Source organism: Prunus persica, chromosome G3 (assembly GCF_000346465.2).
Source record: "Prunus persica cultivar Lovell chromosome G3, Prunus_persica_NCBIv2, whole genome shotgun sequence".
Classification (NCBI taxonomy): domain Eukaryota; kingdom Viridiplantae; phylum Streptophyta; class Magnoliopsida; order Rosales; family Rosaceae; genus Prunus; species Prunus persica.
This window is the reverse complement of record NC_034011.1, coordinates 24,426,879-24,450,446: the sequence shown is the minus strand read 5'-3', so window position 1 is coordinate 24,450,446 and position 23,568 is coordinate 24,426,879. Positions and strand designations below refer to the sequence as shown.

Below are 23,568 nucleotides of genomic sequence, written 5' to 3'. Positions count from 1 at the left end.
TTAGTTTATTCTGTTGCAATTTTGTTGATGCTACGGCTTTAGTATCATCATTCTTTTGTTTTATATCCTTGTTTTGTCACTGATGGAACTGCTTTCTTTCTTTGTGGAAGTATTGAATTCTATTTTGCAGCTTACACCAACCTGGTCTCATTTCCTTTCAAAAAAACTCCTTTTTCGAACAATAGACAAAGATGTTACCATGCTATTATCAATCTCATTGGCCACGAGAGTGATCATCGGCATCAAAAGTTTGATGACGTTGAGATGCTGAAATGGTCAATCTAATAGAAACATATATAATCTGACAAATCATATGCTGCAGTCATCTTTAAACTTGACATGGAGAGAATACCTAGTTAGTGAGCGGTGCTAGGAAGATATGTACAACCTAAGGCCTTTGAGCAATTGAGTATAATTCTTTCCTGCTAGGTGCTAGGTTAGACTTGGTGTTTAATTCTCTGTGAATAATATGTTTTTAAACCTTGGGGTCTCATTTCACAGCAGTAATATATATATATATATATATATATATATTTGTCTGAATTTCAAAGCGGTAATATGGTTGACCAGAAAATGATGCCTTTTAGTGTCTGGTGTTGCTTCTCCTCCTAATTTTTATTTCAGGAAAAAGAAGGGAAGCGCACACACATGCACACAAGAGACAACAAGGACAGAAAAAAAGCTTGAAAGTTTCGCTATGCTTTTATCTTTTCTATTAATTATTGAATTAGTACATCAGCTGAGGTATTGGTCTTATATTATTAATACTTGAACCAGATCTATTGGCACATTTTCTGTGTTGCCTTTTTCCTTTTGTTCCTATCGAATGAAAAGGATAGGCGACTTGCCTATGCCTTCATCCATTCAATAAAGTTCTTAAAGATCCTGTGAGATTGGCCGCCTTCTTTGGTATTAGTCATGGCCATTTCCTTCAGTTTGGAAGCTCTTACTTTGAAATTTTCATCACCAAGAAGTTGTTCCACCTTCTTGTTGATTTCTCCTTGTGGTATGATCCCACTTTCATTCTTGTTGAAATTCAATCCCACCTTCCAGACATCACAAATGTAGCTCTCATTAAGGAACTGGTCAGCAAAGTATGGCCAGCACAAGAAAGGAACCCCATTGCTTACACCTTCCATGGTAGAGTTCCAACCACAGTGGCTTAAGAAGCAAGCAATAGAAGGATGAGCCAGAACCTTTTGTTGAGGTGCCCAACCCACCATCAGACCGCGAGAGGCTACTCGGTCTTGATATCCTTCTGGGTAGGGATCAGATGTTTTGTCAGTGATATCTGGCCTCACAACCCAGAGGAATGGCCTTTGGGACAGCTCAAGAGCCAGAGCCAGTTCTTGGAATTGGGTTCGATCAAAAACTGTGAAGCTGCCAAATGCAACATAGATGACTGAGCAGGCTGGTTGTTGATCCAACCACTGTAAGCAAGTTGAGTCTTGTGGCCAAAAGTAGCCTGCTGAATTTCCAAGCCGGCTGCTTGCCAAAAGTGGGCCTATTGGTAACATCTCCGGTGCCATGGCAAATGCTGCTAGCTCAAGTTCATATGCTGAGTTGCAAACAATCCACTCTGCCAATTTCACAGTCTTGTTGTTTCTTACCATAACTTGAAATACTATTTTCTGAGTGGTTAAGTCACCAATGCATGCCCACACAAAGTCTGCAGTTTTCATGGTGGGCATGTTTGGTGCTAACTGCATTATCTGGCTTCTTGGGACAGTTCCTGCCAGAAGTGAATGACTATGAAAAGAAAAGACAATAACAGAATTCAAGAACTTGTTGGACAAAATATTACATGATAGTGTTCCATAATATTCACATGAAAAAGGATCGTACCATCGTCGTTAATGATTCCTTCATGAATTAACTTCGGGATAGAAAATTGCAAAGCCAAAAGCGCAGCTGCTGCAGGCCAGAAGGCAACTCTCCTGATATTCTGTTTCTCTGCCACTTCCAGAGCCCACCCGGAACTCTCATCAGCAATGACACAAGTGACTTTGTCACCTTTCCCTTCATTGATCTTCTCTATTAGCTCCTCTAACTTCCCAGGCATGACTCTTTGTATTGCTTCACATAACTGTCCTAGCTCATTCCTGTCCTCCCATGGCTCTAAGCCATCTGGAAGTGAAACTAGATGAATACGATCCGTGAACTGACTTTCATCAGCCAAGGCATTCACGACTCGCTTGTGATTGTACTCTGTGTTCACAAATGTGACTGTGAAGCCATGGTTAACTAAGCATTGTGACAGCTCCATCAAGGGAATCACATGACCTTGTGCTGGAAAAGGAACAGCTATTATATGTGTGTTGCTCATTTTTGTTCTTGAATTTTCCTTTTTCGCTTTAAGATGTTTTCGAATGTGGTTTCTGAATCGTATCATATATAGAAGGAGCTTGGAGCATTGGTTTACGCGCCATTACTTAGGTGTTGTCTTCATTGGCATTGTTCTCATTTGAATCCAAAGTTGGGGAATCAACCATTTTGTCTCTTTTGTTTAGATTTCATAGTTCATTTCTTTTTTGGTTTACTATGATGTTGTTTTGTCCTTCAGTGAATGGCTTTAGTTTCTTCACTCTATTGTTTTATACTTTGTTCTATAATTGATGGAACTACCTTTCATTCTTTGTGGAAGTATTGAAGATGTTAAAATGGCAACTGGGGTTTTGGTTTCTGTATTTGTAGTTTACACCAGCTTGACCCCAACTCCTTCCAAGAAGTAAATTTACGTTTGATCCAATGCTTGAAGAGCTTACCAATCTTTTCATCCACTCAATAAAACTACTGAAAGTTTTGTATGAGCCACCACCTTCTTTGATACTATTCATAACCATTTTCTTGATATCCAACGCCCTTGCTTTAAAATTACTGTTTCCTAGCAGCTGCTCCACCTTATTTTGTGATTTCTCTGTGGGTAATGATCCTACTCCCATCCCGATCAAAGACCAAACCAACTCTTCCAAACATCACAAATGTAGCTTTGATTGAGAAATTGATCAGCAAAGTAAAGAGTTCAAGCAACATATGTGACGGGTTGTGGTGGTTGTTGGTCAAGCCAGTTCAAACAAGAGTCTCCTGGCCACAAGTTTCCAAAAGTGGCCCTGGTAGAATCTCTGGGGCCATGGTAGATGCTGCAGGCCCAAGGCGCTTATTTCATTGATTGGGTTCTAACCATAAGTTCAAACACATTTTTCTGCAAAGCCTTGCTGCCAAGGCATGCCCACACCAAGTTTGCTGTGTTCATGCCAGGCATATCTGGTGATAATAACTTAATAACTTTTTTCTTTATGGAAGTGTCAATTATAATTGAAGTTTGTCATGGTAAAGAAAGGCCTGCCAATTATTACTCATTTCAATGTCCTTATAATTGAAGTTTGTCATGGTAAAGAAATGTCTTTGTCCTTTTACTTTCATTTATTTTTATATTACTCCATTTACTTAAGTTTACAATGTAAATAAAGAAGTACCCCCTATTTAGATTCAAATAAAAATAATAGAAAATCAAATTCCTACCAAATCAAAATATGAAAAATCGGTTTTAGTGCAAAATACGATTTAGGCTAAAAATGATGGCTCATTAAGTCAATATATACTTCATATTAAAATCCCATAAAATCAAGTTTTCTTATTTGATGTGTAAGGAATAAAAGCCGCCAAAAATTATCTTGAGAAAATGATTATTCCGAAAAATCATTTTTCATACTTAGTCAATATTGCACCTCCGCTACAAAAATTCTGGGTCCGCCAGTGTCTATAAATACCAATCAATACTCTTCACTTTTAACACCAAATCCTCATACTTTTTTTTTTCCTATAAATACCAACCAATACAACTAATAAAATAAAATCTTATCCGAAAATATTATCCAATATGAATAGTACTGACACGTAGGAACCCAAAAATCTTATCCGAAAATATTATCCAAATTAATTGTTTAAGTAAAAAAAGTTGTGAAAAAAATAAAAAAATGAATAGTATTTGCCATGACAAAGGGCAACTGCTGGAAACACACTTTGCTGGGGGGCTAGGGCATCCATTATTCACATGAATAGTAGCTTCCCTAGGGCTCTCCTTGCCATGGCAAAGGGCAAACTGCTGGAAATGCTCTAACATGTTTGTAAAGCAACCAACAAACAAAATTGTAAAGCAACCAAACATACACCAGTTTCTGATCAAGCTGCAACAACAATAATGAGCAAAGAACTCCAAAAGGCACATCCATGATGACATATGCTCAACAAATCAACTTAAAATATAGAGAGAATTTTATAAATTTCAATACATATACTTCACAAATTTTTACTCAAATTCAATCATGATACATGCCTAACAAATTATGCTTGAACAAAAACAAATTGAACGACCGTAATAAATCAACAAACCAAAAGGCAAAGCCATCATGAAAACAAGTAATTAAACAAAGTCAAAAAAGGCATATGCATTGATGAGAAAATTTCATAATTTCCATTAACTTCAAAAATCATACTGATATCTAATGATAACATATCTACCTACCTGTACTAAAACTGAAACAAAGCCTACAGTTCATACCTCTTCTAATACGAAGACATCGCCAAGATCGAAAAAAATCGCACCAAGAACAAACGAAAATGGAAGAAATTCAAAGCAAAAAAATGACGAGCGTCACAAGAAAAATACCATACGACAGTAAAATCACAATCACACGCATATAAGACAAGGATTTGAGTGGCTCACCCTTGAAATTGGGCTACGTCCACTGTTTGTATTTGTATTGTATTTATGAGAGGGTTTTACAATTGAGGGCTTGAGAGCCTTTGTTTAGCTGGGAGCAGCTTGAGGTGAAAATAGGAAAGCTTGCTGGAGCTCTTGCTTAGGAACAATGCGGTTTGCTCTTGGTGAGCTTGGGTGGGTTTGCTGTATTTGAGCTGGGCGTGTCCCTCCTTGGGGTTGAGGGCTCTTTATTGTAGAGCCAGAAAGTAGACACCCGACAAGATGTAGGTACGTTACCGAACCTCTATAAATCTTGTGTTTTTGGTGCGTTTGCTTTATGTAACACCCCGACTCCGAATTTAACCCTTATTTAATTATTTAATTATTTAAGGGCATTTTGGTCATATTCTTAACCGGAGAGAGTTTGAGGCAGTGACTTGTATTTTTGGATAGGTCGTACTGAGACGAGTTCATAGACACGTAGTGGGCTCGAATCGGAGTTGTAACGAGAGAGATATGGTCAAAAGAAGTCCAGTGGCACAATCGTAAATATTTCGAAATGAGATTTTTTATAAAATCAGATTTTCTCTCTCTCTCTCTCTCCCTGCGCGCAGAACAGCCCCCCCTGTTACTGTTCACAGTGGCGGTTTTTGGGCCGCCGTCGCATCCGGCCACCGCTCGGGGTGGCACCGGTCCCAAAAGAACCGTGCCATCTTCCTCTTTCCATCCCGACCAATCTCAGCCACTGGAACCACCTGTGCTCGCCGGAAAATGCAAAAATCCGACCGATTTTAACCCAAAATTCAAGGAGCTCGATCTCCCTTCTTCGGCCATCGATTCCGACGAGCAAGGTATGGTTTCTCACCTACTTTTCATGCTCTAGCTGCCTGTTGGGTAGAATTAGATCGATTCTTAGCGTAGACAACTCGATTTTCAAATTGAAAATCGGCCGAACTTCGGCCACCGTGATCGGCCATTTCCGGCCACTTTTTGGGTTAGGTCCAAGAACAAAAGTGGCTCCAAATAGGGTGCTATACCTAGGGTAGGAGTTTGGAGCCGTGGTTTTGAGATTTTCCGGCGAAGCGTTATCGCTTTGGGCACCCACGCGCTGCCGGCGCGTGGGCATTGTAGAAAAAGTGACACTGTGTCTCGATCAGTCATTTCTTCACAGGACCACAAGTTTCATCTTCATATATGGGCAACCGATCACTTGCTTCAGTGCGACAAGTCGTTTCCTTCCTGAAAGCAGTATCTTCAAACACATCATTCTCCAATCCAAGACTCTCCAATTCGCTCCCCCTCTCCCCCTGAATTGGAGAGGAATGAGAGACATAATAGGGCACTTCTTCATGGAAAGTCACGTCCAAAGTAATATGCACCTTCTAGGTAAGTGGATGATAGCACTTATAACATTTCTGAGTAGAAGAGTAACCAATAAAAACACATCGCAGAGCACAAGGATCAAGTTTACTCCGTTGATGAAAGTAAACATGAACATAGGCAACACACCCAAAAACTTTAGAGAGCAACTTGGAGACTGAGACAGGGGAAACATGGTCACCAAACACATCATGTGGAGTCTTGAAATCAAGAACCCAGTTAGGAGTACGATTAATCAAATATGCAGCAGATAAAATAGCATGCCCCCAAAGATGATGGGGAACAGACATGTCCAACATAAGGGAGCTGGCAACTTCAAGTAACTGACGATTCTTGCGTTCAGACACACCATTCTGTTGAGGAGTAAATGGGGTTGTCGTTTGGTGAATAATACCTTGAGCAAGGAAGAAAGATGCCAAAGTGTTATTCACATATTAGCCTCTGTTATCAGTCCGGAATACTTTGACCCGAGCATGAAACTGAGTAGACACCATAGTATAGAACTCTAGAAGGATGGAAGCAACATCATGTTTATTTTTAGCAAGAAAACCCAAGTGAGTCGGGTACAATCATCAATAAATGTGACGAACCAACGAAATCCATGCGCAGTAACGCGAGCCGGACCCCATACATCAGAATGCACTAAATCAAAAGGCTTTGTAGCTTTACTGTCACTCAAAGGAAACACACTGCAATGACTCTTGGCCAAAATACATGTCTCACACTTAAAATTGGACTCATCACAACAGTAGAATAAAGATGGAAACAGACGCTTAAGGTAGCCAAATGACGAGTGTCCCAAGCGACGATGCCATTACCAAATTTATTGTTTGTCTTTGACACTGCAACTTTGAACAGTATTAACGACACGAGCACGAACTGGTGCAGAAGGCAATGTCAAATAATATAACCCCATATCCGTTTACCATGCCCAATTGTCTCGTGAGTCTTGAGATCCTGAAAAGAGCAATGCGTACGATAGAAAGTAGCAGAAGCATTAAGTGTATCAAGTAATCGACCAACAGATAACAAGTTACAATGGATATTAGGAACTAGTAACGCACAAGATAAGGACAGAGTAGGAGTGAGAGAGATTGTGCCCTCACCAGTAATTAGAGAGGGCAAGCCATTAACACTAGTTATGTATGGGTCACGGGTGTTACTAGACAACTCATCAAAAAATTTAGCATTATAAGTCATATGATCAGAAGCACCAGTGTCAATTATCCAAGTATTAGAGCCAGTACCTGGAATAGAATCAGAAACACACAAATTTGCAGAGGCAACAGCAACAGCAGCAACAATGGAGTTATCACCTATGATTGCAGCAGAAACTCAATAGATCACGGCAGAGTATACAACAGAACACCGCAGAGGCACAAATACGGCAGATGCAAAAAGATAGGCACGAACACAGCAGAGTACACAGTTGAACACATCAAAGGCACAAATACGGCAGATGCATGAACACATGAACACAGTAAAGACACGAACACGACAACACAACACACAAACCCAAGAGGGCGCACACGGCACAGGTAGAGAAAAAAAATATGGGGATAGAACACGGGTGGGCACAATACACAGGTCACCAAAAAATCGGCTCTGATACTAAGTCAAACAATATGGGTAGAATATTTTCAGATTATATTTCATTCTCCAAAAGAAAGTATTTATAGTACGAGGATGTAACCCTAGTAGGGTCAAACTAGGAAACAAAATAAAAACCTAATTACATAATATCTGTACAAAAAGTAAAGAAATATAATCCTAATAAACTAGGAAATAAATATCCTAATTAAGCTAGGATCTCGCTAACATGTCTTCATCCATTCAATAATATTCTTAAAGTTCCTGTGAGATTGGCCACCTTCTTTGACACTGGTCATGCCCATTTCCTTCAGTTTGGAAGCTCTTGCTTTGAAGTTTTCATCACCAAGCAGTTGTTCCACCTTGCTCTTGATTTCTCCTTGTGGTATGATCCCATTTTCATTCTTTTTCAACTTCAACCCAACCTTCCAGACATCACAAATGTAGCTCTCATTAAGGAACTGGTCAGAACAGTATGGCCAGCACAAGAAAGGAACTCCATTGCTTAGACCTTCTATTGTAGAGTTCCAACCACAGTGGCTTAAGAAGCAAGCAATGGAAGGATGAGCTAGAACCTTTTGTTGAGGTGCCCAACCAACCATCAGACCGCAAGAGGCTACACGGTCTTGATATCCTTCTGGGTAGGGATCAGATGTTTTGTCAGTGATATCTGGCCTCACAACCCAGAGGAATGACCTTTGGGACAGCTCAAGAGCCAGAGCCAGTTCTTGGAATTGTGTTTGATCAAAAAATGTAGTGCTGCCAAATGCAACATAGATGACTGAGCATGGTGGCTGTTGATCCAGCCACTGTAAGCAAGTTGAGTCTTGTGGCCAGAAGTAGCATGCTGAGTTTCCAAGCCGGCTGCTTGCCAGAAGCGGGCCTATTGGTAAAATCTCTGGTGCCACTGTGAATGCTGCTGGCTCAAGTTCGTATGCTGAGTTGCAAACAATCCACTCTGCCAATTTCGCAGCCTTGTTATTTCTTACCATAACTTGAAATACTATTTTCTGTGCGGTCAAGTCACCCATGCATGCCCAAAGAAATTCTGTAGTTTTCATGGTGGGCATGCCCGGTGCCAACTGAATCATCTGGCTTCTTAAAACAGTTCCTGCCAAAAGTGAATGACTATGAAAAGAATGGACAATAACAGAACTTAAGAACTTGTTGAACTAAAATACTGTTCAATTTCCACCACTACTATCAACATCGATATTGTCCCCAACTTAACTATGATATTCGGCATGTGTGGAGTTTTATACAAAAGCCCTCAATTCTATTAGTATTTAGTAGGGTAACTATTCATTGTATGGTATATTAGATTTTGTCAAGTTTCCAAGGAGGGATTTCATATTCTTCAACCAATACTACATAAGAGTGTTGCATAGTATTTGCATGATAGAGGATCTTACCATCGTCGTTGATGATTCCTTGATGAATTAACTTTGGGATAGAGAATTGCAAAGTCAAAATTGCAGCTGATGCAGGATAGAAGGCAACTCGCCTGATATTCAGTTTCTCTGCCACTTCCAGAGCCCACCCGGAACACTCATCAGCAATGACACAAGTGACTTTGTCACCTTCCCCTTGGTTGATCTTCTCTATCAGCTCCTCCAACTTCCCAGGCATGACTCTTTCCGTTGCTTCACATAACTTTCCTACCTCATGCCTGGCCTCCCAGGGCTCTAAGCCACCTGGAAGTGAAACTAGGCAAATTCGATCCGATAACTGACTTTCATCAGCAGCCAAGGCATTCACGACTTGCTTGTGATTGTAGTCTGTATTCACAAATGTGACTCTGAAGCCATGGTTAACTAAGCATTGTGACAGCTCCATCAAGGGAATCACATGACCTTGTGCTGGAAAAGGAACAGCTATTATATGTGGGTTGCTCATTTTTGTTCTTGATTTTTCCTTTTTCCACTTTAAGATGTTTTCGAATGTGGTTTCTGAATCGTATTATATATACAAGGAGCTTTGGAGAACTGGTCGTATTTGAATCCATAAAGGAAATTGTAATTGTATTTCTCAATAGTGAATCAATAATTACATGTGTGGGACCAAATTGTGAGGTTTTACGCCTTTACCTTGCGTTGCGTCAGTGTGGGCTTTCATTTCCCTCACACCTCTTGTAGTTTTGGTACCTTTTGATTGGAAATAGTAAGGGACACCAAGAGACGTCCCCCAAAAGCAAAGCCACATAATTGGGAGAGGGGCCGAAGGGAAAGAAAGAAAAAGATAAAAGTTCCAGCACAACATGTTCTCATCCAGCAAAAGCTTTTTCCGTGGCACTTTGGATCAGTACCTCAAAATTTTTATCAGCAACTCAATAATTTAGTTTCTTACATAATTTTCCATTTATGCCCATGTCGGTAAATACTTTTAGAAGAGCATTTCATGTAATTTTAATGTCTTCTCCACCACATAAATATGTAAAACCCTGCACACCAAAAAATATTGGTTTTAGAGCCATAGCTATCTTTGTTTAATATTGTTAAGTTAGTAAAGTAACTTGAGGAGTGAAGCTAATAGTTAATATTAAGAAAAATCAACCTGTCGTTTTGCATGTTTGGACTTTAGTGGACATCTATTACAATTAGAGAAAGATTACAACAACTAAAAAATCCAAGCCTGCATATGAAAAGATAAAATAAAAAGCTTAGAAGAACTACTACAGCAAGCAATAAATGGTAATTATTTTATTTAATAAAATATTTAAATACTAAGCATTAATAATTAAAACATAACTACTAAATAAAATAATTAAAAAGAGAAATCAATATTATGCTATTTAAATAGTATAGCCGTGCGGCTATACGTTTAAAATTCTATTTCTAGAGTATAGCCCCCCGGCTATACGGCAAAAAACACTCTGTTTGTAGAGTACCGGCGATATTCTTTAAATAGAAAAGTATAGCCGCGCGGCTTTACACTAAAAATATTTTTTTCAATTTTTCTTTTTATTAATTAAACAATGTCTTAGCCTTATTTAAATACTTTCATTAATAATTATGTTCTAATTATTATTTATTTAGTGAATAATTAAATATTTTAATTAACTTCATAAATTATATTATTGACAAAATTGCAGCAATAGTCTCCCCGACTAAGATCCAACTTTACTTTTCGTCCTTCAGGTGGCAAAATAATTACAGTGGTATTTCGATTAGATCTCGCATTGCACCACTAGTCATTTCCGTCAATTGTGTTTGTTTTTTCATCAAAATTGATCACATGTTATGCACATGATGGATATTTTAGAGGTAAATAAGACTTTTATCTAACCACCTCCTCCGCCTACCATCCTTTCTCCCGATTTCTCTCTCTTCCCCCCGCCTCTCTTCGAATGAATCAGGTGCACCCCAACCACCACCCTGGTAAATTAAACCTAAGCAACCCAAACCCACCACCACCACATAACTTGCTCCTCCTCCCTCGCTGCGCACACCACCCTATCCCCAAAAATTTTCAGCTCACTCAACCTCTTCTTTTCCTCCCCAAATTCAACAATTTTTCCCAATCCAAGACAAGTTCAACAATATTTTCCCAAATCCAACACAGTTCAAGGTCAAGGAGGAAGGACCCATCTAACAAACTGAGGGTTGATCTAGTTTTTTGTAGTAATAAATTGGGTTTTTTTTTCTTGTTCTTTCCCATGGGAAGGTAGTTCAAGGCTGAAGATAAGGGGCTACTAGTTGAGAATCACTAGATCTTTCCTGCCCTCTCACTTCTGAACTTGGAGAGGCTAAGATCGAATTGGATTACTAGGAAAAGAGAGAACCCTTTCCATTTCGTTGCCTTTGCTTGCATTTTCTTTTTGCTTCGAGATCAACAACAATGATGGAATCTCAGGAAGTGAAATTTGGTCTGTCTCCCGGTGGTTTTTGGCTTCATGGTTTTTTCTTATTTCTCTGTTTTCTATTTTGAGAACTCTTTTTCTCAGCTTCTTCTTTTTCTACTTTGGCCGGGTTCTGTAGGAAGAATCAATTGAAGAAGAATCCCTGAAAATGATGATGTTTGTTGGGTGAGCTTAATTAGGAATTTACAACTAACTTATTTTGGATTTTTGGGTTTAGGGATTTCTTCTCCTTCCCCTTTCTGGGTTTTGGGTTAGGAATTTACAAACCATGGCTTGATGGTCGGCGACAACATCAGCTTGGTTATATGAATTTCCCAATTTGCCATTTATTTTGACAGAAAATTTAATTCAGTTGATGGAAAGACCAATGATGCAATATGAGATCTAATTGAAATACCACTGTAACAATTTTGCGACATAAGGGACGAAAAGTAAAGTTAGGTTTTATTTGAGAGACCATTGTTACAATTTTGCCTATATTATTTAATAAATAATTATTTTATTTAATAAAATATTTAAATACTAAGTATTCACTAAGTAAATAATAATTAAAATATAACTACTAAATAAAGTAATTAAAAAAGAGAAATCAAGATTATGCTATTTAAAGGGTATAGACGTGCGGTTATCTGTGTAAAATATTGTATTTTATAGAGTATCGCCACGCGATTATACTTTTAAATTATTCTATTTAAAGAGTATAGCCTCGCGGCTATACTACTAAAATATTCTATTTATATAGTACCTCCACACGATTATACTCTTTAAATCGAAAAGGGTGGTACTCTTATTTAAATACTTTCATTAGTAATTATGTTTTAATTATTATTTTTCTTTAGTGAATAATTAAATATTTTAATTAACTTCATAAATTATATTACTTAATAAATGGTATTTGTTTTATTTAATATAAAAAATTAAGTATTAAGTATTCACTAAGTAAATAATAATTAAAACATAACTATTAAATTAAGTAATTAAAAAAGAGAAAACAAGATTATGCTATTTAAAGGGTATAGTTGCGCGGGTGTACTTTAAAAATATTCTATTTATAGAGTATTGCAGCGCGGCTATACTTTTAAATCATTGTGCGATGATATGTGAGAATGTGAAGGTGAAAATGTTCCACATTAGAAAGTTGAGAAACCTAACTATGGCTTATAAGGAGTTGAGTTACTTCCCCCATTGCCAATTAATTTTGGGGTGGAACCTCAACTTCTTTCGAGAAAGAGTTAGAATCCAAACCATTTCACAAACTATCTCACGTGTCTTCATTTTTCCTTTTTCCACTTTAAGATGTTTTCGAATGTGGTTTCTGAATCGTATCATATATATAGAAGGAGCTTGGAGCATCGGTTTAGGAGCCATTACTTTGGTGTTGTCTTCATTGGCATTGTATACAAAGTTGGGGAATCAACCATTTTGCCTCTTTTGTTTATATTTCATAGTTGATTGCTTTTTTGGTAACTAATTTCAGTTTTAAAAAAAAGAAAAAATTGAAAAATGAAAATTAGTTGTTTTGTAACTATTTCAATTTTCAAACTTTTTTTTGGATCAAATTGTAAATTTGAGATCATAGAATGAAAATGAATGTTACAAAAAATTCAAAGTATTTTTTGGAGAATTCAAATGAGGTTTTTTTTTTTTTTTTGGGTGAATTTTTGATATGGAATTCCCAAGGTTTGGATTGGGTTCATAGCCAAACTCAAGAATCGAGCGCCGGCCCAAGTCTAGAGGTCCCAAATACAGAGTTTTGGTAACTCAGAGTGCATTATTTTATGTGTGGTGATGTGAAATTAATCAATGAAATAGGAGTACAAAAAAATGAAATTGAAACCTCAAAACACTTTCAAGTTGTTTAAAAAATAAGGGTGATTTTGAAAACTAAAAACGAAATCTATTATCAAACATGTTTTCAGTTTTCCAAAAAAATGAAAATGAAAAGGTTATCAAACCACCCCTATAATGTTGTTTTGTTGATCCTTTCAGTCAATGACTTTAGTTTCTTCACTCTATTGTTTTATATTTTTGTTCTATAATTGCTGGAACTACCTTTTATTCTTTGTGGAAGTGTTGAAGATGTTAAATATGGAAACTGGGCTTTGGTTTCTGTTTTTGTAGTTTACACCAGCTTGATCTCAACTCCTTCCAAGAAGTAAATTTAAATTTCAAACCAATGCTTGAAGAACTTACCTATTCTTTCATTCATTGAGCAAAACTATTGAAGCATTTGTATGAGTGATAGGAATTTTAGTACATGTGCAAACAGGGTTAAAATCATATAAAATACTTACAAGAATACAAGGCTATTGTAGTATAGATGCTCATGCAAGGTCGTTTTCCTCAAGGACTAATTAGCAATTTAAGTAAAAACAAATTCCAAATGACTACTTAAAATAAAAGGTCAAGAAAGATGATTATGAATTTGGTTGATTCTAAAAACAAATATTAAACAAAAACAAATACGATTGAAGGAAAGAGTTTTGAATATCAATGTATAAAAGCACTAGGGTTTCACCATCACCTAGCAATCCTATGAACTTTTACCAATTACTTATGATTTGCACATGCCACTTTGAAGGTTAGGTTTTCCTAATGTATATTCTACTTGGAACCTCCAACACATAATGTATATTCAACATGCAACCCGTCCGGACGTTCGGATCAAATCTGAACATGAAAGACACATTAAGTTTTGTGAAAACCCTTTGAAAAACCATGCAACCCTTAAGACATGGTGTTCATCTTAAGTGAAATTACAATTATTAATCACAAGAAGCTAGCATCAATTTCAGGGAACCTTCCGACTAAAATTGCATCCAATTACTTTTCTAAAGATCCTAATGGTAATCAGGCATTAAGATAATTAGATAGTTTAAAACAGTGATTAACAATTCAAGTAGGCATGCACTCATCATAAGCAATTAAATAAAAATACATATTCATGCTAAGGTTCAAGGCTTCACCCTAGCAAAAGAAATTTAGTTACGTATACTCATAATTGAAATCCAAGAAAATATCATTAAGAAGAAAAGAACGAAAACACCTTAAAGTTGTGAAAACCCAAAACCCTAGCAATTGCTCTCCACAATGCAAAGTTCAAAAGTAAAAAAAGAAGTCCAGAATTCCTTGTGAGAAAGAGCTTAAATACCCCTTAAAACCTACCTGCCAATGTACAGCTTTTCCATCCCCACAAGGAAACTAATTAAAATAAAATAATACTAGGAAATAAAGTCCAAATTGAAATAGGAAAATCTGCCCAAAATCTGCCCAGCCACGTTTTGGCCCCAAATCTCCTCCAAATCTTGCCCAAGATAGCTTGTTTTAAAGATAAAAATGTTCTGAACACTTCTCTAGAAGGCCACGAACCCATCCGAGGTCATCTTGGGCTCCAAAAATGTAATAAAAGCCCAACACATCACTATTCTAGCACCGCGCACTGCTCCTTTATTTTATTGTCAGAAAATAACCGCTTGGAAGAAAAATCTGAAATTTTGATGCGATCAAGCTAAGTGACTCAAGAACGTCCTCCAACTGGAATTACTCCAAAATTCCTCCATTTGATTATGTTTTGCTCCAGAGAGAGTCGAAAGTCCTATATTGGAAATATAATTCAAAGTATCAAAATTCTTCCAAAATATTAACCAAAATATACTAAGAATGAGGTTAAATATATAATATAAAATATGTTCAATGAGCACCACCTTATTTGATACCATTCATAACCATTTTCTTGATATCCAAAGCCCTTGCTTTAAAATTACTGTTTCCTAGCAGCTGCCCCACCTTGTTTGTGATTTCTCTGTGGGTAATGAACCCACTCCTATCTGAGTAGCTACCCTGTCACGAAATCCTTCTAGGTAGGCTTCATTTTCTGTGTGTGTAATATCAGGTCTAACAACCCACAAAATGGTCTATTGGAGAGCTCAAGCCCCAAGGCCAGTTCTTCGAATTGTTTTGGATCAAAAACTGTGAACCTACCAAAAGCACATATATGAATGATTGTGGTGGTTGTTGATCAAGCCAGTTTAAACAAGAGTCTCCTAGCCACAAGTTTCCTGCAGAGTCTTTGAGACGGTTGCTTGCCAAAAGTGGACCTATTGGTAGAATCTCTGCAGGCTCAAGGTCATAGGTTGAGTTGCAAAGTAACCAGTCTGCTAATTTTATTGATTTGTTGTTTCTAACCATAAGTTCAAACATATTTTTCTGCAAAGCCTTGCTGCCGAGGCATGCCCACACCAAGTTTGCCGTGTTCATGCCAGGCATATCTGGTGATAATAACTTAATTACTTGTTCCTTTGTGGGAGTTCCTGCAAAGAGAAGTATAATTGAAGTTTGTCATGGTAAAGACCTTCTGCTTATTATTCATTTCAATGTCCTTATAACATGTTCCAATTTTGTCACAGCAAAACCAACATTGCTACATTCTAAGATATATTTCATTTGCTAGTGATATGATCATGCTGCTGACTAGGAAAAATTTGGAGATAGAGATTATAGTCTTACTACTCACCATCGTTGCCAATAACTCCTTCATCAATCAGCTTTGGAATGCTGAATCCAAGTACCAAAAGTGCAGCCGCTCCTCGGCAGAAAGCAGCTCGCTTGAGCGCCTTTTTCTCTGCAATTTCCAGGGCCCATCCAAGACTCTGATCAGCAATAACACAAGATATTTGATCCAACAATCCGTTCAACAAGCTCCTCGAATGTTCGGGGCATAACCTGCATGATTACTTCAGAAAGCTTCCCTGGTTTTTTCCTATCTTCCAATGATTCTAGCCCATCAGTAATAAATACTAGATGAACCCAATGTCATCATCCTCCATTGCCAATGCATTTTGCATTTGCATGTGAATATGCTCTGTATTTACAGATGTGACCTTGATGCCATGTTTGGCTAGGCATCTTGAAAGCTCCATCAAAGGAATTACATGCCCTTGTGCTGGATACGTATCACCAAAACATGTGGCTTGACCATTTCTTTCTTTCTTTCTTTCTTTCTTTTGCTGTAGTTTTCAATCTTTTGTATGTGCCATTGACTCACTTTCATGCAAAGAGTCAATAGGTCAAGGCATTGTCTCTTCATATGCTTTGGTCTGAATTGGAATCAAATAATTCTATTCCCCACCAGTCTTTTAAATTGTTTGATTGTTATTATTATTTTTGGATTGAGCCAATAAATTGTTGATTATTTGTCCTTTCTCTCTGCTGTATAGATTTATTGGTTTTATTTTTGGTTTAAAATAGAATATCAAATAAAAAATCATGCTCATGGCAGGGCTATGATTTCATTTCCCTACCTTTCGACCATATCTCACTATAGAATTCTTGTTGGACCATAACGGTTTTGAGCGCTAGTCTTTTGTGAAATGGGCTTGGGCCCAGCTTTCCGAAAATCTGGTCGTTTGTACAAATTTAATATGTATTAAGCATCCACATAATTTGTTATTACTTATTTAATTTGGAAAATGCTTAATATCTCAACTTTTTTCTTCCATATTTTAGTAACCAATAATAATTTTTTGATGGGAGAAAGTAAACAAGTACAAAAATCGGATTATGTTCTAGAGGATTAAGAGAGCAATCTCTACACATAAGGGTTTGGTCGTCGGACTAACCAAGTAGCCTACTCTCTCAACCTTAAAGCAAGAAAGGGAACCTTTACCCCGCATAGTGCACCCCCCAATCCCCCTAGACTTGTATCCGTAAAAACTACTTGTTACAATTTAATTAGGAAACTCTTGTCAATGTCAACGGCTAGCTTCAATGTTATATCGTTTGGCTTTAACACCTTCAAGGGACGCAAAGTTTCTTGAGGGCCTCCAACTTGACAAACCAGTTGGGTATTATCCTTGAAGCATAGGGATATAGATCTTTGTATGCCTTCTCAGTTGTCGCTACCGCAACATCAGCTGCTTGTGAGACATCTGCAATATCACACACAGCTCCATGCATACAAATCAAGCATCAAAATTGCAAATTAAAATGTTGCAATATATATGATCAATAAGCCCCATCTTAAATTGAAAAACATGACACAACATTAATTAAGTAATAAACTGGCTTTACATTAATTATGTGCTTCTTAATTAAGAAGATTAAATAAATAATTGAAATCAAATTAGACAAAACATGCATGAAATTAAAATTCGAGAGATTAATTAATTAGTTTGACTTACGTACCTTGAAGAGTTAAATCTCGAGTTGACTTGTCATTGGAGAGCTGAGCTATCATGTACATAACCGCTGCCAAAGTAGACTGAGGGCTTCGCCTTACATCAACCTCTTCCGACTTGTTCAGAGTCTCCAACACAGCCTTCATATCTTGATTCGCCATACCAATCCTGGAGCAGCACCGCCGCGAAAGATCCCCGACATTTGTAGTCTTCGAATCAACCTCTAGTATTTTCTTCAAGAGCTCTTTCATTCTGCTGATTTCTTTTCTTGAGGCACCATTGGCAACCGTCGAGATTTCCTTTAGAGTTCGGGGAAAACCCTTTTCTTGGCAAGCAAGAAAGAGGCATGCAGCCATTATAGCATCACAGTTTCTTCCCCTACAAAACTTGCGATTGTCGGCCTTCTCGTACAGCTCTTTGGCATGGTCTCGTATCGTGGCAACGAGTGCTAGCCCGTCGGCCATCACACCAAGGGACTCAAAAGCAATGTGGAGAGACTTGTCTGGGTTTCGGAGAGTCTTGTGGAGCCGAGGAAGAACACTAGAAACAGCCTTCTTGTTGTCGTTCGAAATGTTAACGGTAAGAACACCATTGTCCGTTATAGGGTCGGAGCGAGCGCGTTCTTCAAGAACCAGTCCGCATTCGGTGCAGATTGTGTCACCGGACCGGTGGTCGAGCACAACGTCTGTGTATGCCTTGCAGTCTGAACAAAACCCACTGTCTTTTTCCATGGTAGAGAGAGAGAGAGAGAGAGAGAGAGAGAGAGAGAGGCTATAGCTTTTTGTTGAAGTCTTGGTTGAGATTTGTGTATATTGTGTTGGGCTTCTAATGGCTTTTCTTGAAGTCTTGTTTGAGATTTGTGTGTATTGTGCTTCAAATGGGTTGAAAGATACGTTTTTATATGGGATGTGAAGATTAATTTTAGTCTCGTAGTGTTTTCTCTCTTTTTATAAGCCTTGCTACAAAAACAAGGACTTCCTAGCCAAGTTATTACAATCGGCCAAAAGGACTTCCAGACCATGGTGATTCGGGTCCCACATTCCAGTTGGCAAAAGGTCCTAAACCCACATGGAGATTGTAAAATGACAGGGAAATGTTTTTTCATAAAACAAAGACACCAAGGAGTTACGGGGTAGAAACACCTCAAACGTGCTTCTTCATATAATTATTTAAAAGTGATTTTAAGGAGAAGTACATCTCATGTGATTCTTCTTAAAATCACTTAAAACCACTTGAAGTGATTATATGAAGAAGTAATTTATATATATATAAACTCACAATGCATACCAAAGTAACCAAAATTACCAAAATATTATATATTGCATATATATATAAAAAAACCTGTACAACTTTTTCCTTTTGATAATCTACACATAAATTGCAAGATTTATTAAACCCAATAGTAAGAATAAATCAAAATTTCACAACTCAGAAAAACATAAATATTAAAATAAAAAAAATAAAAAAGAAAGAAGAGGACTAACATAAATAAAAATAAAAATAAAGAGAAAACAAAATATTAATAGTTTCAGAAAATATATCAATATACAAATTTTTTTTATTTAATAAAAGGCCGGGACCACTCTGGTCCCTAGTGGCTCCACCCTTATTTGTTCCCCCTATCTAAAATACTAACAAACAAACCCTCGTAGAAGTATTGACCGAACCAACAAACAAACCCCTCATAGAAGTACTTTTCTGAAAAGCTACTAGTGTGCTGCTACAGTCGCTTGAGCTTCGGTAGCTTTCCTAGTAAGGCCTTGTCTAGGAAGTCTTGCAAAATTACCCTTTGAACCTTTGGTTCTGCATATTCCATCCATGATTGTGATTGGACTCTCTTGCTTTAATTGAATGACTATTAAAGAAAAGACAACAACAGTACTCAACAACTTGGACTAAATTAGTATTTGCATTGCATTCATAAATAGAGGTCAAGTTCTTCATCTTGTTAGATGTTTTTCTTTTTTGGGTTTTTTTTTTCAAATGGATGAGTAAGGGTCTGATTCCATATCCCAATATATAGAAGAGTAGAAACAAAGCAAGAAAAGTTATTGTTTTTTCGTCGACTGTAGCAGATTCATTCCAATGGCACGAAGGCCATAAAGTACAAAGAAACCAACCAGAAAGAAAGCAAACAACTATTGTATCAAATACAGAACTCTTCCCAGGTTGCCAATAGAATTGTCAAAATACATTTTTTCAATTGATAAATCTACAACCACTAACTTAATTTCATTGAACCAAAACTTGTATTCATTATGATGGCTTATTCACTATTTGTTTGCCTTTGCTTTGGATATAGCCTTCGGAACATCAATCCATCATATATCCTGTTTGTGAGATAAACTACCTCTATGTCAAGCTGGACCAGACCACGGTGTTAGTAATCAAGCTAGGTCAGACCACGGTGTTAGTGGTCGAGTTGGGCCAGAGCACGGTGTAAGTGGTCGAGTTGGGCTAGACCACGGTGTTAATGGTCGGACTGGGCTCGAGCCTCGTAGCCATATAATTTCTCACCCTGACTCATGTGGGCGTATGGGCCCATTGGTCCATGAGCTTCGGCCCGATGCACATGAGGCTAACATCAACCTAGTTTACGTGGTGTTCACTCAAAGAATTTCTAGTCCTAAAAGAGGTTGGGATGTTTCAAAATCACCATGAAGCCTATCTAAATGGAGTCCTAGTCCGAGGAGGGTTAGTTTGTTGGAGTCCTAGTTCGAGGAGAGCTGATTCGCTATGGAGTTCCACTTCGAGAAAGATTAGATCGTTTGGGATGATATAAAAGGTTAAGGCCATCTTTCGTGAAAGGTATGCAATTCTAAGCACTATGACCTATTGTGCAATTTTATTCTCAAACACTCGACTAACTTATGCATCGGAGGATCCTTAGCTGACACCAGACCAGTGTCACCCACTGAAGCTATCTTGTTTTACAAGTTCTTGAGGACGACTGGGTTGGTCACGATGACCTAGTCCGGAAGACTTGCCCAACCTCAATCTCGAAGAGGTCATCTTCTGTTGAATCAATTTTAGGCATCAACATATCCATTTACTATGATGAAATGCTTAAAGTTGAAAATAATTATTATTGATGCCCAAAATTGGTTCAACAAAAAATGACCTCTTCGAGATGGAGGTCAGCAATCCTTCTAAACCAACTTGGCATGAAAAAGCAAGCCGTCCCCTACAACGAGTTCTAGTGCTTAGGGGTTTCACTTGCAAATAGAAGTTAAGTAAGAACATGCAATCAAACGACACAAGAGATTTATGTGGTTCATTCATAATCGGGCTACGTCCATGGGGTGTTGGGGTATCTTTACTATTGAATGAAGAAGTACAAAGGTACAAAGTGTTTGATTCTCACAACTCATATCCTAATTACACCCATAACACGCATAATTATGATGAATAAGATCAAATATCGATATAGTAGGGTTGAGTTATCGTCGGAGGAACCAAGATAAAAGCCTTTAGGAACCCCTCTCAAGTTTGAAAGTTGCCTTTATATAATAGCTTGGAGATAATCAAATCTTTGTAGAAGTAGGCTTCTTAAAATTAGCCTCAAAGTAGAAGACCATCTCTGAATAGAATTTCAATCCATATAAAGCTAGGCCATAGAGTAATTTTACCCACAAACAGAAGTCCCCCAAGTCTCCAGACAAGAGTCTTGTTTGGGGAGTTGCATAAAAATTGTTGATGACGCTGAGCTGAATATCAATCACTTCAAATTTGTAGATTGAGTTGAATTCTGATGTAGACAAATATCTAATGTAGATGAATTTCTGATGTAGGATGTTGTGTACAACATTATGTCGATAAACATGATCACCACTAGCTAGATTGGACCTTTCCCATGAGCTTGACAACTGCAAGGTTGGACCTTTCGTCCAACTGATCTCAAAAGATTGTAGTTGGACCATTCGTTCACTTGACCATTGTAGAATAATTCGTAGAAATAAAGTGTTTATAATAATGATGGAGACGTGCGTCATGATAAATAACACAAAGTGAAACTCTGAAACTCTGAAATTCTGGTCTTTTGTACAAATTTAATATGCATAAAGCATCCACAGAACTTATTTGGAAAATGTTTAATATCTCAATTTTTTTTCTTCCATATTTTCCTTCCCAATAATAATGTATTGATGGGAGAAAGTAAACGTGTAAAAAAATCAGATTATGTTCTAGAGGATTAGACGAGCAATTTCTGTACATAAGGGTTCTGTCGTCGGACTAACCAAATAGCCTACCCTCAATGTTATATCGATTGGCTCTAACACCTTCAAGGGAGGCAAAGTATCTTGAGGTCCTCCAACTTGACAAACCAGTTGGGTATTATCCTTGAAACATAGGGATATAGATCTTTGTATGCCTTCTTAGTTGTCGCTACCGCAACATCAGCTGCTTGTGAGACATCTGCAATATCCACACACAGCTGTGTTAAAATCCATGCATACAAATATCAAAATTGCAAATTAAAATGTTGCAGTATGATCAATAAGCCCTCTTAATGCTTCAAGATTACCAAATTAAAAACATGACACGACATTAATTTGGAACTAATAAATTAACTGGATTTAAATTAATTATATATATGCTTATTAATTAAGAGATTACAGAAATCATTGAAACCAAATTAAACAACAAATGCATGAAAATTAACCAAATTGTCAAAAATTAAACAGAATATGTATGAAAATTGGAGAGATTAATTAGTTTGAGATATGTACCATGAAGAGTTAAATCTCGAGTTGACTTGTCATTGGAGAGCTGCGCTATCACGTACATAACCGCTGCCAAAACAGACTTAGGGCTTCTCCTTACATCAACCTCTTTCGACTTGTTGAGAGTCTCCAACACAGCCTTCATATCTTGATTAGCCATACCAATCATGGAGCAGCACCGCCGCGAAAGATCCCCAACATTTGTAGTCTTCGAATCAACCTCTAGTATTTTCTTCAAGAGCTCTTTCATTCTGTTGATTTCTTTTCTTGTGGCACCGTTGGCAACCATCGCGATTTCCTTTAAGGTTCGGGGAAGACCCTTTTCTTGGCAAGCAAGAAAGAGGCAGGCAGCCATTATAGCATCACAGTTTCTTCCCCTACAAAACTTGCGATCGTCGGCCTTCTTGTACAGCTCTTTGGCATGGTCTCGTATCGCCGTAACTAGGGCTAGCCGGTCGGCCATCATACCAAGGGTCTCAAAAGCAATGTGGAGAGACTTGTCTGGGTTTTGGAGAGTCTTGTGGAGCCGAGGAAGAACACAAGAAACAGCCTTCTTGTTGTCGTTGGAGATGTTAACGGTAAGAACACCACTGTCCAGTAAAGGATCGGAGCGAGCGCCGACGCGTGACGGATCGTTGGTAGAGTCTTGATCATCAAAGTTTCGCCATTCGGCGGTGAAATCCACAGCGTGATCTTCAAGAATCAGGCCGCATTGGGTGCAGATTGTGTCACCGGACCGGTGGTCGAGCACAACGTCTGTGTATGTCTTGCAGTCTGAACAAAACCCATTATCGTTGCAAAAGCCCTTATCCCAATCCTCCTTTTGCTTAGTCTTTTGCATGGTTGAGAGAGGGAGAGAGAGAGTGGTTATAGCTTTTGTTGAAGTCTTGTGTGAGATTTGTGTATATTGTGTTGTGCTTCTAGTGGCTTTTCTTGAAGTCTTGTTTGAGATTTGTGTGTATTGTGGTTCTAATGGGTTGAATGGAAGGTTTTATAGCGTGGGATGTGAAAAGTAATCCTAGTCTCGCAGGGTTTTCTTTTTTCCTACAAAAGAAGGAATTCCTAGCCAAGCTAGGAACACAGAATTCCTATGTGAAAAAAGGAAAACTAATTTCGAGTAACTTTTATTTTTATTTA

At 37.8% G+C, this 23,568-nt stretch overlaps 4 protein-coding genes and 1 pseudogene across 5 annotated transcripts; all 5 read right to left on the bottom strand.

Moving 5' to 3' along the window:
- On the bottom strand, positions 787–2,326 carry LOC18783529 (UDP-glycosyltransferase 83A1). Its single transcript, XM_007216304.2, has 2 exons — positions 1,846–2,326; positions 787–1,732 (listed from the first exon to the last, which is right to left on the bottom strand). Exons 1-2 carry the CDS (start codon positions 2,324–2,326, stop codon positions 849–851), a joined length of 1,365 nt encoding a protein of 454 aa, XP_007216366.1. The 3' UTR covers positions 787–848.
- On the bottom strand, positions 7,709–9,642 carry LOC18781598 (UDP-glycosyltransferase 83A1). Its single transcript, XM_007216823.2, has 2 exons — positions 9,085–9,642; positions 7,709–8,783 (listed from the first exon to the last, which is right to left on the bottom strand). The coding sequence occupies exons 1-2, from the start codon at positions 9,566–9,568 to the stop codon at positions 7,897–7,899; spliced, it is 1,371 nt and encodes a 456-aa protein (XP_007216885.1). The 5' UTR covers positions 9,569–9,642; the 3' UTR covers positions 7,709–7,896.
- Positions 15,302–16,509, bottom strand: LOC18783021 (annotated as a pseudogene).
- Positions 17,031–18,710, bottom strand: LOC18783011 (transcription initiation factor IIB). Of its 2 annotated transcripts, none has more exons than XM_020560458.1 (2): positions 17,715–18,710; positions 17,031–17,476 (listed from the first exon to the last, which is right to left on the bottom strand). In XM_020560458.1, exons 1-2 carry the CDS (start codon positions 18,436–18,438, stop codon positions 17,325–17,327), a joined length of 876 nt encoding a protein of 291 aa, XP_020416047.1. In that variant the 5' UTR covers positions 18,439–18,710; the 3' UTR covers positions 17,031–17,324. The 2 variants fall into 2 exon arrangements, with proteins under 2 accessions (XP_020416047.1, XP_007216374.1); XM_007216312.2 differs by having other exon boundaries at positions 17,031–17,458; positions 17,715–18,708.
- On the bottom strand, positions 21,990–23,272 carry LOC18781627 (transcription initiation factor IIB). The gene is made up of 2 exons (XM_007216302.1): positions 22,438–23,272; positions 21,990–22,123 (listed from the first exon to the last, which is right to left on the bottom strand). Exons 1-2 carry the CDS (start codon positions 23,270–23,272, stop codon positions 21,990–21,992), a joined length of 969 nt encoding a protein of 322 aa, XP_007216364.1.